Source organism: Apteryx rowi, unplaced genomic scaffold (genome assembly GCF_003343035.1).
Source record: "Apteryx rowi isolate R43461 unplaced genomic scaffold, aptRow1 scaffold_161, whole genome shotgun sequence".
In the NCBI taxonomy this organism is placed as follows: Eukaryota; Metazoa; Chordata; class Aves; order Apterygiformes; family Apterygidae; genus Apteryx; species Apteryx rowi.
In genome coordinates, this window is record NW_020447875.1 from 1,323,130 (window position 1) to 1,340,685 (window position 17,556).

A 17,556-nucleotide genomic window follows, 5' to 3' on the forward strand; every position below is an offset into this window, starting at 1 on the left:
GCCCAGCGACAGGACGCGAGGCAATGGGCACAAACTGAAACACAGACACTTCCATCTGAACATGAGGAAAAACTTYTTCACTGTGAGGGTGACAGAGCACTGGAACAGGTTGCCCAGAGAGGTGGTGGAGTCTCCTTCTCTGGAGATATTCAAAACGCGCCTGGATGCAAYCCTGTGCAATGTGCTCTAGGTGACCCTGCTTGAGCAGGGGGGTTGGACTAGATGATCTCCAGAGGTCCCTTCCAACCTCAGTGATTCTGTGATTCTGTAATACATGCACAGCTTATGTCACATGCAGTTACCTTCTAGTTTTTCAGAAGTCTAGAAACTAGACTTATTGAGAATACAAATCTATTCTTAATTAATATTATTCTAGCAAATAGAAAGCCTAATCTTTTGTAACAGCAATAAAGTGAGATAAGCTATACTACTTGCTAAAGATGCAAATGTATTTTTAAGGGCAGTCTGCTGTAAAACTCAAAACTGTCTCTACGCAAGGCAACAAGAAAGAGGACTAAAAGAAGACTCTCCTGCAGTTTAGGTCTAGCAATAACCCTGGGAGATCATTTGCATAATTATTTTTGCATCTTCCATGTGATAGTTTACAGGAGGCAAATAGTAGGTGTGACAGTTTGCTTATTATAACAGCACTCCGACCTGAGGCTAACAAAACTTCTCCTTCATAAGAATTTTTCAGTTTCAGCCTGCAGATGAACAGTGTCTCATTGCCCTCTTTCCATAAGGGGAGGGGAAACCTACAGGCATATCTTATTTTGTCATTATGAAAAAGAAACATAATTATACCTTGCTTACAGAATGATCCTTAAGAAAAGCATGGATGAAGAAAGACTAAATCTTCATTGAGAGTTCAGAAGAAAGAAACAGTGACAATAAGCAGCTAATTAAATACTGTCTTTGATACATAAATGAAAGAGCCAGATAGGCCAAAAGGCCAAATTTGGGATCACAATCAATAAAGTCAAGATAGAGATTCAAATTGAAGATGACACTCTGGAGCAAGCAAGCATATGACATTGGTGAAATACACTATTCACATTCTAATCACATTTGTGTAGAGGGCCAGATCTGCTAACTCCAATAATAGAAATAGCTATTTGCATTGTTGCACTGCTACAAAAACCAAACGAACAAACAAAATCTACATGCTTTGAAGACAGTGATAGTCCCAGATGGCACACAACTCTTCATGCATTGCTGTGGCACAGGGAGAGATGGAATACTGATTTTGCCCAAAGGGTAAGCTCATTTTGGAAATAAAACCAAAATGACCCTCCTTCTCGCCTCAAGATTTGTTAGAGAAATAAAGGGCATCGTGAAACGGCATGCTTCAGCAGCAGGATGCAAACCAATTCTTGCATCAAACTTGCCTCACATTTCACCCGCTGGTCACAGAGCTACCTTGCAGCAATCCCATCCAACTCCCAGGCCTACCGGCTGGTGAACAAATCTTGAAGAAGTATTAGTCTTCAAAGTTTCTGAAGGAGTGGGTTTAGGGTAACTCTTTATCTACCTCCTAAATACAAATGCAAACAGATCTCAGCTACCTGGGAAGGGCAACATCTTCTAACTGCAGGAATGACTGATGCTAGAGGCCCACCTTGCTCTGGCAGGAGATATGTTTAAGTTGACATGTGTGGCAGAAACACTTTTTTCTGGCTCGACAGCTGTTCTGAGAAGGTGGCAGACATGCCAATGAGCAAACTGATCTTTTATACATCCCAGATAGCCATCAGGGAAGAGGCTGGTCTCCACTTTGGGTCGTGGAAACCTCAAGTGAATACTGTTGCAAATAGTCTCAGATGATCGAGACTGAAAATACCTTAAATTCTCATTCATCATTTGCCATTATCCCTTACAAAGCTCAATCTCTCAGCTAAGAAAAAAGAAAGGTTGTATTTCCTTTCTGGTGCAGCACAGTCCATAGTCAGCTCACAGTCCACTGCAAGTCTTGAACTGCAATGACAGAGGAAACTTGTAATTGAGAGCGGCAGGAGGCAGAAGAACTAATCCAGAAGAGGAACCAAAACATGCAAGAAATGGGCACTTCTCCAGCTCCTTGACCCCAGAACTGAAGTCTCTTTCTCTTTAGTTTTTCTTGGGTATGGGGATCCAGTGCATTAAATATTCATGCAATTTTAAATGCAAGTTATTCTTGTGACTCCTGGTGACCAGGGAAATTTGAGATCTTGCCCACTTTAACAAATTGACTTTTTCTCCCCCTCCCTCCCAATTCGCTACTTCTCTGATTCTTAGCTTTACTTTACTGCTTCCCTCCTACACAGGCCACATCCTCCAACCTAGTCTGAAATTTGAGCGTAGAAAGTCTGTTTCTTCCTTCCTTCCTCTCAGACTGATAAATGCAGTTGGTTTTTGTGCTAATCAATTTAAGCAGTTACTCTTAAACCTGTCATTTTTAGAATTATTTAATATTACTGCTATAAATACTATTTCTCCGCACTGTGGAGCTGGTTGCATTTCAACATTAGGTGAATCTACAGCCATATAATTTAGTTTGCAAAGGGCCTGCTAAATATATTTAGCCTTCAAAAACCATAAAATTTTATTCTTACTTTATTACTTTATCAGTTCCCTACTTTCTTTCTCTTCCTTTCTTCATGCCCTTTCTGTATTTTATTTTTAGATCATTCTTTATAAATTTCACAATATCAGAAAAAGACTAGACTCTTTTTAGGGTCATTTTCATTCTACTTCTAGCAGGCTTTTATCCAAAACTTTTGTATCATGTGTTACCTGTGGGCTACATCCTGTTATATCACGTACAGTCTCAGTGAGACGTTGGCCTATATAAAGACTACAAAATCTGTTCCAGTGTCTGTATGGGGTTACAATTTTTTAAAATCTCTGATTGCATATAATAAGTTTTCAGTTATCTAAAATTCTTCGGTTGGCATAGGCATTTTTTCTGCACCTATTTACTTAAATAATTCTTATGAAAATGTCATTTTAAAATGAAATTATAACATTTCTACAAGACAAGACTGGAAAATAGTCAGAAATGGGTTAAAGGAAATGACATTACTCTGTTCAAAAAGTTTCCGGAAGGAACACTTTTTCAATGAGTAGATATATTGGCTCATACCTGTACTGAGGCAGGTTTCAATTCCTTGTTCCTTTGATGCATTTGTTTAGCTAAAAAGCAATGCTTCTCTGTAAATAGGTATTTTCCATGTTACAGCATTGAAGAGTAACGAATATAAACATCATAGCTCTGATTCAGTTTGCTAATCCTCCCCTACTTTAAGACCATTTTTATAATTTATTGGAGAGTAGCAGTTACTGCTACTAATGACTCAGACTGTCCACCCATGATCTGAAGACAGAAAACAGGAAATACATAATTGGGCTTGAATTTGAATCCAAGTCAAGTAGTTTTTACTTAATATCCTCTTTAGAAATGAAATGCAGCATTGCAATCATTCAGGAAAACTGTTTTCCCTCCATCATTATAAAGTGAGAGATAATTTCTGATAACCAGGGCATACAGGAGAACTTAGAGAAAGCTTCCAGATTTCTTGCATCGGATACGAAGGGTTTCTCTCCCCTTCTACTTTCCTTGTAATTCCTACTCAGCGTTTCTATACCACCCACAGAACAGGAAAAACCTTGTAGCTAAATAAGGAATTATACATTAAAAGGCTAGCTAAAACTAAATAAATAGCCATGTCTTCAAAAGTACTGATCAGCCAGCTGTCTGCACTGATGTTGGTAAGAACAGTTCAGTGTTTATCATTTTCAAAAAGCCAGGCTTGTCTTTCAGGTGCTTAATTTTAGCAAACATTTTAAAAAATGATAGTCTTTGTTTCCAGAGGTTACACAACCACAGTGCTTACAAATTGGCAGTTCAATTTAATCTCTCAGACAAATGTTTTTGTGTTATTTCTTTTTTTATACCAACAAATACGTAAGGCAACATTACCACAAACTAAATTATTTCCGTTTTTCATGGCTTCTGTCTAGTGGGGGCGACAAAGAGCAGCAATGAAGGAATTGAGGAAGTCACCCAACTAAGTCCTGGTGAGGCTTCAGCTGGATCCCTTTGTCCAGCTTTGGGCAGCATGCTTAAGAAAGATGTGGAAATGTGGAGGAAGTCCAAAGGAGAGTAACAAAGCATGACACAGAAAACATTACCAAGGATGAAAGGTTGAAGGAATTGAGAATATTTTGTCTAGAATGTGGAAGAGCAAGAGGATAAGGGTCTTCCAGGTATCAAAAGTTTGTTATAAAAAGGAATTGGCTTTTGGCCAAATTTGCTGAAAGTAAGTTTTTCCTAATATCAAAGCTAAATCTAACTCCCGGGCTGGTGAGCCGTAGTAAGAGACCACACAGGAAGATTACAGAGATGTTTGAAAAAACTCCCAAATCCTGGACTCCCGAAGATGTTTGAGGATGCTGCCTGAGCACAGGTGAATAATCTGCCCATTCCAGCTCTGCCTGCCAAAAGAGCACAGCTTTAGCTGTCAAAACATTTTAAACACATTGTCCTAGAGCTCATTCTGGGACATTATGTACTTCCCAGTAAGGGTGAAATGTAGACAAATGGTCAACAAGTTCTGAAACAGGACACTGCTTGGGTAATAAATAAAAACATATATGGTGCTCACACTCCTCTATGTCTCAATGAGTAAGCATATTTGCATTAGCCAATTCAGGATAATTTTAGATTGACCTGTATTAGTCTTTCTATAGAGGCTTTGTCTCCTCTTACAGTGTATGGATGGGTAATGTATTCCTTGCTTCAGCTGTTAGGTATCTCTAAGTTCAATGGCGAACTGGGAAGTACATTATCTGAAAAGGATTTTTTTTTCAGATCTTTGTCATAATATGAACTTATTTAACATTTAGAACAAACATTTTGGTGCTCTGAATATTTTGATAACTATATTGCTTCCTAAAACATTTTGGTTTCCTTTTATGCTCCTGCCATGATGAAAACAGAAAAAAAAAACCAAATAGACAAACAAAATCTACGAAACATTCGTATCTTAACTGGTTTTACAATTACAGGAAAGGCACSGAATCACAACACAGGAGACAAATAGTTAGCTCTTGGCTCAGGTACAGACTTCCTGAATGGCTGTAGGGATATACCTCAACTTGTTACCTGCATAAAACTGTCAACAGCTCTTTGCATTTCAAAAAAAATGTAAAGTTAAATTTATTAACAATTGCGGAAATCACAGCTAAAGTTTGGTCCAGTTTCTAATTACATTAACAAATACATCTGYCTTCTAGTTTCTCTGGTACATGGGCCATGTCCATATTACAACGATAAGGCCTTGGCAGAAAAAAGAGAACGCGTTTCTCAGTGATGCTGAAATCACAAGGAGTCTCGGTACTAACACCACTAACCAAACTGAAGAGCTCCACAGGCGCCTATTTGGCCTACCTTCGAAAGGCTTGTCCACTTTCCAGAGTGGGTTAGCAACATACAGCTTGGTCCCAGCTAGGACATACCCATGCTAACAATTCCTGCAACATCATCGGAAGCAATAACAACACAAGGCAAAAGGACATTTTAAATGAAAATGTTTTAAATGAAAAGCCTTCCATGGTGGAGTTAAGAACCAGGCAAGCTTTAGTATTACATCAGTTCACATTTAGAAAGTGGCAGGCAGCCAGCAAAACACTCAGAGGAGACTCTTCTCTCGCTAGAAGGCACAGGTACAGATGCTTTTCAAAAGTCAAGCAGTATCCTAATTATACCATCATCAATGCTTGAGCTGTTTCTTCATTTATAAAGCTGTAAGTGCATGTGTTCTGGAGCCTGGTGTTTCATCTAATTCTAAGTGTATGCATTGGTCATACTCTAAACACTATATTATATATAAATATTTACAAAAAATTATTTTAATTTGACTATTTCTCATCTTGAAAGAACACTGCAGTCAAGTAGATATTTGTTTAGAGTAATTCTGTCCAGTGTCAGAAAAAAAGATGCTGACCATAAACATATGTGAAGAAATATTACCACTCTGTACAGGAAGGAAATACCAAAAAACACTAGAAAGACTACAAATAAACAATAACACACATTTTTTTATTCTGTACATTACTGGGTTTTAACATTACTGCAGCTGAAATCAAGAGTCCCTAAATGAATCACTATGACATTGAGGGGAGCTTTTATCAAAGATAATTTGTGTGTTAAGTTTGCCTTCCATTACTCAGAGAATGGAGCATCAAGTCAGAGCTCTTTTCTGCCAGTCCAGAGTTAGGGACTACATCTTGCTCATGTGAAAAAGAGAGTCCAAAGGACTCTTCCGACTTGCGCCCAGGAGACAAGTTACCAACACAGAATGAGACAAGCGCTTCAAATGAAGAAGATGATGGTCTCTGCCACCAATTTGCTAAAAGGCGCACAATTTAGTGACTGCTAAATTCCTTTACTACTTTCAACGTACCTCAGCAATTCTAATTTCCATAAGCAGAAACAAGAAGGTGTGCCTGGAGGCTTCAGGAAATTTTTGAAAAGTAGTATCAGCTTAAACCTCTGTCTCAGAGGAAATGATATGAAATTTGAAATGGAAGTGAGTCAAGAGTAGGTCAACCATAAGCAGTATTTTTAGATGACGTTCACTACGCTTAATCAACAGGCGAAGGAAGAAACAGAAGAGTCAAGGCGTGAAAGTTCAGATGAGGGGAATGTATGGACTGCCGTAATAGTTTCAAACTGAAAAAAGAAAGAGGCTAATGAAAACCATTCTTATTAGTCTCTAGGCATTCTGAGTAAAATGAAGTTAAAGTAGTGTTGAGGTTTTTTTGCTGAAATTAGCATTTCGAAAAGAGATATATCAGGGATTCAATCGAAAAGCAATAAATATCCATAAAATCTGAACAAAAAAGACCAGTTTCAAAAAGAAGATAGCTCATAAAAGACAGAAATCAGACTTCATTGTGCTGCAAGACCTGTTACTGCCTGTCACAATACATAGGTTAATTGGTAAGAGCAAAGCCAGATCAATAAAGTGAAAAATCTGATGAAATATGCCACATGATGGAAAAGAAAGGCAAAGGTAACAGTATCAAGAAATTATACTTAAGTAAAGAATGGTGAAGGCACAGAAGGGCAAAAGGAACAGACAAGAGAAAAATGTAACTGAAATAAATCTAGAGGAATCTTTGTTATTCTAAAAGGGAAGAACTATAGAGAAAAATGAAGACATAATAATAATCAAAGGGGTTAACACAATAAAATGAGAAGATGCTACTGGGTACTTATCAATCAAACCTTTGAACAGTCTAAGATTTACTGATTATCAATAAAAATGCTTTAAAAAAAGCAATTACTTTGACAGACCATTTTCCTGTACAAATGAGATGCAACCTCAGGGTCTACCTTTGCCTGGAAATTTTTGTGCTGTAGATTCATTCTGCATTCCCTTAAAATCATTGAATTTAACCTTTTTTCCACTGTGATTTTTGATTCAGATYAAAATGTCTGATTCCATTTATTTGAGTTCAAATTCAGATAATTCAGTGCCATCTATCTAGGCACTTACTGAGTTAATGCAGTCAACTCTGCCTTTAGCTTTCTCCTTTTACTTGGAGAAAAGATGAAATGTTACAGCTTTCTGATTATAAATCTGCCTTCTAAAAGTACCCACATAATGTTTATTACTTTATTGTTTCAATTCAATTCATATTGCATAATATGAAGTTATCCAAAAACCTAATAAAACACATTTCCTTCTTTCTTTCCATCACTCAAAATTCTCATATAAAAATGTGCCTATGTTCTGAGCTGTGGCTCCACAGCATGCTTCGTTAAGAAGACAAGGTGAGAAGAAAGATGTGAGAGAGGGGTGAAAAYTGGCCTTTGGCTGCCACTTTCCTCCGGTCCTGCAATTTTCTATCCACAAGGATACTTCAAACAAACTTCAGTATAGACTGGAGCAACTTTAGCTTTCCTTTCATTTAAACTGCTTGTTAAAAGTCCTTAAAAGACTATGCTGGCAGACAGAGAAAGCAGGGGTATACGTTAGCGTGATCATTCTGCCATGCATTTGAACAAYAGCTATGCTATTTTTGTTTTGTTTTGGTCTTTTTAGTAAGAACCTGCCCCAGCAAGGACCCGTGTGACAACAGCCTGCCCTCAGTATTTTGGCAGTGTGTGAAACACTGCCATATGCTGCTTGACACACTGCAGTTGGGGCACTCAGCACCATACAGGAGAGTTGTTCTTCAGGACCCTGTCAAAACACTGCTGTTTTAAATGCACTTAAAGCATGCATGGCTGTTTTAAACACGTAAGACTGAAACAGGAGGGCCAAACAAATGTCAAAGTCATATGTGCCAGAACTGGGCTGGAGAGAGGGTATTAGGAAATAGCTGAAGTATCAGTTCATTTAGACCTACTGTACCTTTCTCTAAGTTTTGGTCATTTTGTATACAGATTTGTCCTCAAAAGCCCTTTGTTACTGCTCACTTATTGGGATGACAAAAATCATTATGCAAACATTCTATTTTATAAAACCTTTCAAACTGGGTGTAGAGTTAAATTTGTTATGCTTGGGACAGCGGAACATTACATGTTAGGTTATGACCTAGAATGTGATTTATAAAGTCTGCAGAACAGATTTCCTTTAGAAAAATCACCTTCAGAAAACCAGCCTTATTTCAGCTATGTTAACTGATATATATATATATATATGTTAACTGATATAACAGATAATTTTGTTTGAATTTATCTCCTTTTGGATAACACAATTGAAAAACTGTCATAATGAAAACCCATTTTAGCCATAACGTGGATGATTTCATGGAAATATTAAACATGGTGAAGGAAGTGAATAATTTTATTACCCAGAACTTTTATGTTAGAGTGGCATGAAACTAGCAGTGCATAAATAATGCTAATATGATTCCTGATAACTAATCAGATCTTGGGTATTTATAAAGTCATCTTCACAATAAGGGGAAAGCATATGTGAAACAAGTTGCTCATCTGCAAATCAAATACCATGCAAAAGAAGAATGRAAATCTGGAGTGGCAACAAAAGCAGTAAAATAGATGAGATAAAAATTAGCTGCATATTATTAGGATTAGTAGTAATGGTAACAGCAATGAATATAGACAGATGTTTAGAGTAAGGAGACCAGGTGCATTTGTGCAACAGGTCTTGTGTTGTCATCTGCTGATAGCTAATTTGGAAGAGGCACAAGAGTAACTCCTTCAAAGTACAGAAGTTACTTCGCTGTTTGCGTAAAACCCTTGGGGTGATCCCTGGCCAAGGGACGGTGCTGCCTGTCTGCTGGCTGTCCAGTCTTGTCCTGAGGATGGCCACAGGGAGCTCTCCTGATGTGGTGGCAGCTCCTGGTCGGCAGCCCACGCTCCTTTGCTGCCAAACGGGAGATTTCCCAGTGTTGTTCGGCTTCCTCCTGGGATCGGAGTCCCACAAAGACAGAGGACAGAACATGCGAGGCCTCTTGGTAAATCAGAACGTTTCCCTCAGGCATGAGATAAAGATGTATGAAATAAAAAGACTAAATGTGAGAGAGGAAGCTTGCCCTACGGAAGAAAGCTGAATATTCCCTCACTAAAACTCAGAGGGCAGTCACTGTATAGCACAGTGAGAGCGTTAATCCTTCAGCCTCGCTGAAAGAAAGGAAAGGGACAGCTAACATTTAATTCATGGTATTAGTGCAAAACACCTTGGCTGCATATTTCTATTAAATTATTGTCAGACTAAAGTTGCAGGGTAAAGTCATTTTCCTATTGCTAGTTTTAACAGCTGAAAATAACTTACGTCTTTTTTTTCCAAATCACAGATCAGATAAGAATGTATTGCCAAAATTTTCAGTTCTATTGTATATGGAGAAAAGGAGGATGCTTAATTCAGAACTCCATGATATAAGTGCTCGTTCCTAGCATCACAAGGGGGCACCGCAATTCTAGGAAGTGACTAAATGGCTTTGCTTCTGTTCCAGGCACAGCCAGACAGCTTGTAACAGCTGAACTCATGAATTAAGTGCACGATTTTGGGGAAAGATCAATCCAGAGGACCCAAATCCTATAATCACAGCCCAAGTAGAAGATTACAGAATGTTGAAAATGTCACAACATTAAACCCAAGTTTCATAAAATAATGCAATTCCCCATCCTGGATCATGTGCAATGTTCCATTCTCAGCTCTTCTACCAAATATATGGTCCCTGCTCAGAAACCAATCATCTCACTGGCATATTTTTTTTCCCTTGGCAGACACTTCCCAGCAGAGACTCCTGTACAGTACCCAACTTTCCTGAAAAACACCCTATCTGAAACCATGTGCACATGCAAAGGGCTATGTGAAAGGTAAGACACCTTGCAAAGGGTCATTTCTAGCTCAGGGCTGGGACCTGGTTGCTTTGCTTGCAGCACATCTCTCCTGATTGTTTACACTGCATACTGAGTTAGCAGCCACCTTTCTTCTGTTTGAATTAAAGATGTTACAGGAAGAGTTGCTTTTGTTGCTACGTTTCAGAAACAGCTCATCTCAAGATTGTAGCTATGAGCATGCTACAAAGAAAGGTATGTTTTTGTTTTCACAAGTCAAAGAGCCTTTCAGACCAAGTCTTCAATGCATGTTTATATAGCAATCCACTGCAATACTAAAAATTTAATTATAGAAGAAGGAAGATTAAATAACCTGCCCTTGTATGACTTGGAAAGCATTGTACCTTCCTTAGATTACTTCAGTGAATTAACTGACTTACCCAAGCCAGTATTAAATGCTTTTATATATAAATATAATTTCTGTATTTTCTCTTGTTCTAAAAGAACAAATGCCTAACAATAAAATATTGCCCCCAGCAATATTAGACTTTTTTTATTTTATACATATGCATCTATACCGTAAGAATGTGCAGCATTATGAGTAAATTACCTTCAGAACTTAATAGCTATCTTGCAGAATGTTTCTAACAAAAGCAGAAGTTTTATAAATACAATTAATACCAAATAGTCTTTTTTTTATCACTCTGCTTACCATCTTTTTCGTCTGATGTAACGCTGCTCTCCTGGCTGGCTGATTGCCACCTCCCACATCTTATGCTGACTTGCCAGTGTGATTTTGCCAGTTTTTCCTGCCTTTTGTCTGGTCCAGCACACCCTGACACTGTGCATCTGCTGAACAGCTTCTTTCAACAGTATGTGCTCTTTTGAATCTATTAACAGTTTCCTCCATTTTCAACTCATTTCGCCTTTCAAAAAGATCTCCTGGTAATAACATTTCCAAATGTGTATTTGAAGCCAACTCCTGCAGCTATTTACACATGTGAATAAAACATATGTTGATGAAACAACTCCAGTAATTACTGACACAGGGATTATTTGCAGAGGAGAAGCCTTGTGCAATGTGCAGAATGAGGTGCATATAGATCACTCACCTGTCAAACAGCTCTCCACCTGTGACCAATTCCAGAACAAGACTGATTTCTGTAGGGGTCTCAAAAATCTCTTTCAGTTTTATCTGGTAAAAGAAACAAAAATGATTCATTTTCGCATTTGCTGAGCATAGATATCACAGGGCCAATTGAAGGAAACAGCCTACAGCAAGTAAAACAAAAGATGGGACCAACTGAAGCTGGTGTGTCATTTACCTTCAGTTGAGCAATTTATTGTAGAAGTTTTTTTTTTTTTTTTGCTAATTTTGTCTATTCTGCATTCTCTTTTTGTTGTTTTCATACTCCTCATACCTCAGCAACCTCTCTGTGACATATGAGGTTTAGAAACTGCTTTCTTTAGTGCCTGTCAACACCTGTCTGACAATCTTTCAGAGTAAGCTGAATGTAAAACCTTCCCCACCCTCCACAGACTGACAACACCATATCCCCTTCCATTTATAGAATTTGCTTTGCACAGTTTTTCACTAAACTCTGTCAGAACATCAATAGTTTAAAGTATAAGTATGATTTTGCAGTCTTGTATAACAAGCTGCTAATGTGCATACGAGGAAAATCCAAAACTTTAACTCAAAGCTCTCACAAGTCTGTATRTGCGAACTACAATAGTCAATACGGAGCTCTCAGGAACAGAAAGAAGGTTTAAAAAGGACACAGAGTGGAACACGGTTAAACTTACAATGTTTGGATGTGAAAGGCGAAGTAGAACTCCTATTTCTGTGCGGACAATTTTCTTGTCTACCTGGTTAAAAGTGGGGGGGGAAAAAGGTGAAAATTTGATTTCTCTGTTCATCATAGAAACTTCTAACTGCATCACAGGAATATGTTTATGAACAGCAGTTTTAGATCACTTGGGGGAAAAAGCCAATGCAAGATACACAAACCAAATGTAGTGTAAGGAATAATTTTCCTTTATTACAATACAGTTACTAGAATGGGAAAACATCTGCTTCTAGCAAAACATTCACAAATGTATACGTAAGTCATGCAAGAAGTAAAATATAGGAAAGACACCTGAAAAGATGCCAGATTTCCTATTTTTTATTTAAATTTTGCCCCTGTACATCTTTATTTCAGTTGGTACAATTTACACCAGGCTAGAATCTTTTCGATACACTCTGATCAACAGCTGTCCTAGACAGTCCAAGAGACAAGATTTTCCAAACACCCCATGCAGGATGTATATATCTAAGTAGTGTAACATCCTGAGAAGAGAAAGAGTGATGCAAACATCAAAYATCCTTCAACCTCAGACAGGGTATAAGGTTTTAATTTTAACTTGCTTCAAAAAATTTAAGAAAAAGGTCTATTTTTGCAAAAGACTGTCCCTTTGGGGAAAGCTCTGTGAGGATTAGCCCACCCCTTTCATTCCCTTCTCAAACTGCAGAGTCTTTCAAGATTCAGGCACCACCCCTTGTGCCCTTGGGGGAATTTGGTCACTTCTCACAACAGACGCAGGCCTGAGGAGTATTTCATTCAGCAGAGAGAACTGCATTTCCCCCTGAACTTGAGTGCTTAAGCGTGAACGAATCATTATGCAATCAATACCTTTATGAAGAAACTATCTTGGTGACAAACGTTTGCACGAATCCAAGAGAAATCCTACACTGATGACAATTACTAACATATTTCTTCTACAGCACTCTTCATCTCAGATGTTACTAACTGAAGAAGAATCAGCAAGTTAAGTCACTAATTTTTTCCAAATTGCTGACACAGATGAAGTTAAACTGAACATTTTTGTTTGTTTCCTTGTTTTCCTAATTAAGGTTTTCCAACAAACACAATTTTCATTTTTTTACAGCATGTATGAAATTAACTCTTATATTATATAAAACTTTAAAAGGAATATAAAAATACATACAAATTCTTAAAGAGGAAGACCTATGCTTAAAAAAAAATTCTTGTTTTTTAATCACCTGAAAGTAGAAGAGTACATTTCAGTACTTTGGCTTTCCAGGGGTAACAAAATTCAAGTATCTGTCACATTCAGAATTACAGGATTACAGACAGAATTACAGAAAAAATCTGATTCACACCCTCTGTACACATGTGTAAATCAGGAGTAGTTCCAAGCTAGTAGTGCTACAGTGCTCTGAAAGTGGTGTAAACGAGTAATTAGACCCTTAGGGCTTCCTTGAAACTCATTGACATTTATCTGCTTTGAGTGACTTTGACAGGAAGCAAAAAGAAAGAAAAACCAACTTTGAACAGATCTGATGAATCAGAGATGTAGTAGAAGGCAAAAATTAAAGAGGACTGAAATAGCCCATTATCTGAATATCCTACTGGAGATAAAGACCATAGTCAATAACGAAATATCTCTCAGCATTTGCAAAGCACGCTGTACAGGAAAAAGCCCAAATGGCATGTTTGAAGCATTGTTTTCCACAGTTTTCTTAAAATGCTGTGAGCACCAGCCTGCCCACTTCTACTCATGTGAAGAGGTCTCACTCGTGTTCAAAACCCCCTTGACATCAGTGTGGCTATTCATCTCTGGATTACTTGCACGAGTGAAAATGCACAGCCAGGGGTTCTAAAAGCTTACCCCAATTCCTTCAGAATCACAAGGTTCAGATGATTGAGAGAATAATATAACTCTGGATTGATGTGCTTTGTACAGGGTTTGCCTATCTCATATAGGATCAGAAAAATTAATGTATAGTACTACATGGCCAGTTATTCCCCCATGAAAACTGTTTAGGTTTGAGCAATTTACCTCCTCCAAAAGGACTAGTACAAACTGAACAACCTACAGTTTGTTTTCTCTCATTTTGAAAATGTTCATTCATCAAGAATATCTGGCAACAAGCATGTAATAGGCTGTCCAAATTCTAAAGATGTTTCCTTTTGGCTCTAAGGAGGTATTACTGAGAAATGATAAAGGCCTCCTCTTCTCTAGCTGGTGGCAACAATTAAGTGAAAAAGAGTGACCTGAGACTCAGTTTCAATTCCTCGCTTTCCTACAGATTTACTCTGTGACCACAGGCAAGTCCCTCTGTGTTTGAGTTCCTGACCTGACAGACAAAGAATACTTTCATAATACTTCCTTGGGGTGGTATGAGGAAATCATATCTAAAAATTTGGGATGCTAAGATGCGATGGCAAACTGACCATATATAAATACTTAGAAATACTAAATATTTATAAGCATCCTGGAAAATAGCTATTGGGATAGCTCTTAAAACAGAAGCATTTATGTGCAAGTGATCTGAATCATTTCATAGTAAATGCAGTACCACACCTAGTCATGCTATTTTATTATAGAGAACCTATTTTATCACTTACTTTTCAGCTCTTACCTTCTCTTACACAAAACACAGAGCTATGTCAATACTTTCCTTGCTTCAGCTCCTTCCAACAAAACGTACCTACTTATATCAGGTCCAAACTTGCCCTATTTGTTTACTTGAGCATGAGTATCAACAATTCACTACTAATATTCCTGAGAGAAATCATTTGCTAGGATGACAATCATGCATTTCACTCTGCAACATATGATATTGCAGTAACACATTTTAAAATCTGTGTAATTTTCCAAAATACCCTGTTACCACAAATCTTTGGGAAAATCAAGTATGCTTGTATAGATCAAATACAGTGGTTTGATTTTTGCAGATTTAATATTTGACCTGCAAACTATTTATTTTTTTCTCTTTCTGTTTGGATTTAAACATGCAGCATGATATGTAACAATCTATCTGAGCTTTCCTTAAATGAACATTACTTATAGGACTGCCAGTGAGATTATTTACGAGTATATCACAATCAAGACTATAAAGGCAGCAGAGTTGGTCCGTYTGTAAAGTGAAAAACATCAAATGTTAACTTTCAGACATGCCCTGGTTCTACCAGTTTAGCAATTATTCTTCTACAAGCTTTCTTTGTTTTTAATCTATGCTAAATGGACTAGCGTATGCTTTTGGTTAGATGTTTCATTAGTAACATTTGATTCTGACTTACAAGATTATTTTTCTGTGTGAAAAACTCGTATTAGTTCTGTACCATGTTGTGTGAATGCCACATTTGGGTGATTTTAACACTGGTGAGATTCGACTGAACTGTATTTTCCATTTGCAAGCTTTTTATTGCAAGCAGTCAAAAGGCATTTGCCGTGATAGGGCCTAAGAAACAGCATTCTGACTTTCCACTGTGGTATGTCCACTTCAATTTTAGAAGTGCTTTTTCAGGTCACCTTGACACAGTATTTATCTGTTCTTCACCACTGACCTTAGGCATGAAGTTTTCACTGCCCATAGATACAAATTCATAAGAAACTGCTGGTTGGTCTGTGATTATTAAAACTTACATCTACATGCTTCTATAGCTTATCTGTGCAGCCACCCGCATCAAGTGCTAAAACATAATAAATTAGCAAGAACAGCTTTGAGGAGTGATATCGTACTGCCTTGTCCTGCTGCTTGCAGCGCACCCCAAATGCTTTTATCAGTAAGGAAATCAGGAGCTGTGACTGCAGCACAGGTAGGCACCTGCATGCTGGCTTTAATCTAATCAGCTAAAGTAGCTATAGCAGCAAAGATCCAGCAGCCTGAATTTGCAACCAAGTGGCAGTCCAAGAACCCAGAGTACTTAATGGAAACGGCTACCTGTACTGCAGCCTATGTCACGACTTTGCTGTTACCCGAGTTCACTAGAGAGATGGTGGCATGATACACACACTCAAAACAGCAATCATATGTCCTGTTTTCAGACAGACAGACATGAGATTAACAGCTTTAATAGGGTGCTTCATGTATAATGAAACCAAGGCCCAGAAAGTTAGGGCAGCATCTGCAAGTGTGGGTGAATGAAACTATCCACTCCCTTAATTTACAATAAAACATCAACATAGAAGTGTCACTATTTCTGGATGTGTTAGCATTTTTCTCTGCAATTATTTCACTTCTCTGGAATTAGGCATTTATGTATTTTATAGATACATTTTTAAAAACACYGGATCTTTGAAACTTGATGCTGGTCCATCAGTGAAGCAGCACCAGCTATAGTCAATTGTCCTGATTTGTAAACTTCGGAATACTTTAGCAAGGGGAAGGGCTGGAAGAATCTATAATGAAAGCTGAGATTCTTCAATGTTTCTATGCCCTGAGATGAAGTGGAGTGATGCTACAAACTTGAAATGCTCAAGTGTTGTTTTTACCCAAATTAAATCAAACCTGAAATAAAATGAATTGTCGTTGTAAGCAAATTAATCTAGTTTCTTCCTCACGGTATGGTGTGCTATCCTGAGAACATAGGTGGCCAGCACACATACAGGCCCCTCAAAACTGTAGCAAGCAAGACACAGAGTGCATTTGTCACCCTGCGAGCCTGCTCGCTGCCCCTGTGCTCCCGCAGGGCCCTAGAACCACAGACGGGCACGCCTGGTCACGCATGCCCACGGTGCAGGGTGGCCACAGCCGTGTGCCCAGGCTGCTCACCACTGCTCCTTGTTTAATACCCTGCTCATTGACTCACGTGAATACCTCTAATTTAAGCAAATGAATGTTTTATCGAACCAACAATTCAGGMTCTGAGCGTGCATCTCACTACGGTTGCAGGGAGCATGTTGCAAATGGTTATTGGCTTGCCACCACACTACATTAAAACCGTTTCTAAGAAATAACTTTTTTTTTCCTTAGCTAAAGTAACCACACTATAGTCTAACCCTCTTCCATATTTCATGGTATCAATTGCTAACTACTCTTTTTACTTTGTCATTATTTTGTCTTCTTACAGTTAAACTGAAATATTAAAGACTACACACACACACAGACTACCCAGAAGCAGAGCCGCCTATTCTCTGGTGGTCTAAAAGGTCTATTCCCAAGTTCTCACATCTGTGCAATGGGCCACTGGGTTTCCCAGCTTCTCTTCGAATGTCAGGAAAGGAGAAATTAAGTTGTCAAGTTTGAATTTAAATAAAATTTAGAGTTCACAAGACAAAGATTCAAAATATGCCTTTTCTATTCAGTTTTAGCTTTTGTTTTTTATTTTCAAAATGTCCTGGGTAACAAGAAATTCCATTTTAATGCCAGCTCCATCGACACTTGTACACAGACTATCTTCCTAGAAAGCCTTTCAGACTTCAGGATTAAAAACAGTCTAAAGAGGACTTCTGAATGTATGTGCTAT

General features: G+C 38.1%; 1 protein-coding gene across 5 annotated transcripts in view; it reads right to left on the reverse strand.

Annotated features, from left to right (window-relative positions):
- The window catches only part of CAMK4 (calcium/calmodulin dependent protein kinase IV), a 207,127-nt gene that overhangs the window by 71,150 nt on the left and 118,421 nt on the right, over positions 1–17,556 (reverse strand). For all 5 annotated transcript variants that reach the window (XM_026059868.1, XM_026059870.1, XM_026059869.1 and 2 more), the window contains 2 exons: positions 12,104–12,166; positions 11,410–11,492 (listed from right to left, as the gene is read on the reverse strand). In XM_026059868.1, coding sequence (XP_025915653.1) covers positions 11,410–11,492; positions 12,104–12,166 — 146 coding nt within the window. The remainder of the gene's footprint in view (positions 1–11,409; positions 11,493–12,103; positions 12,167–17,556) is intronic.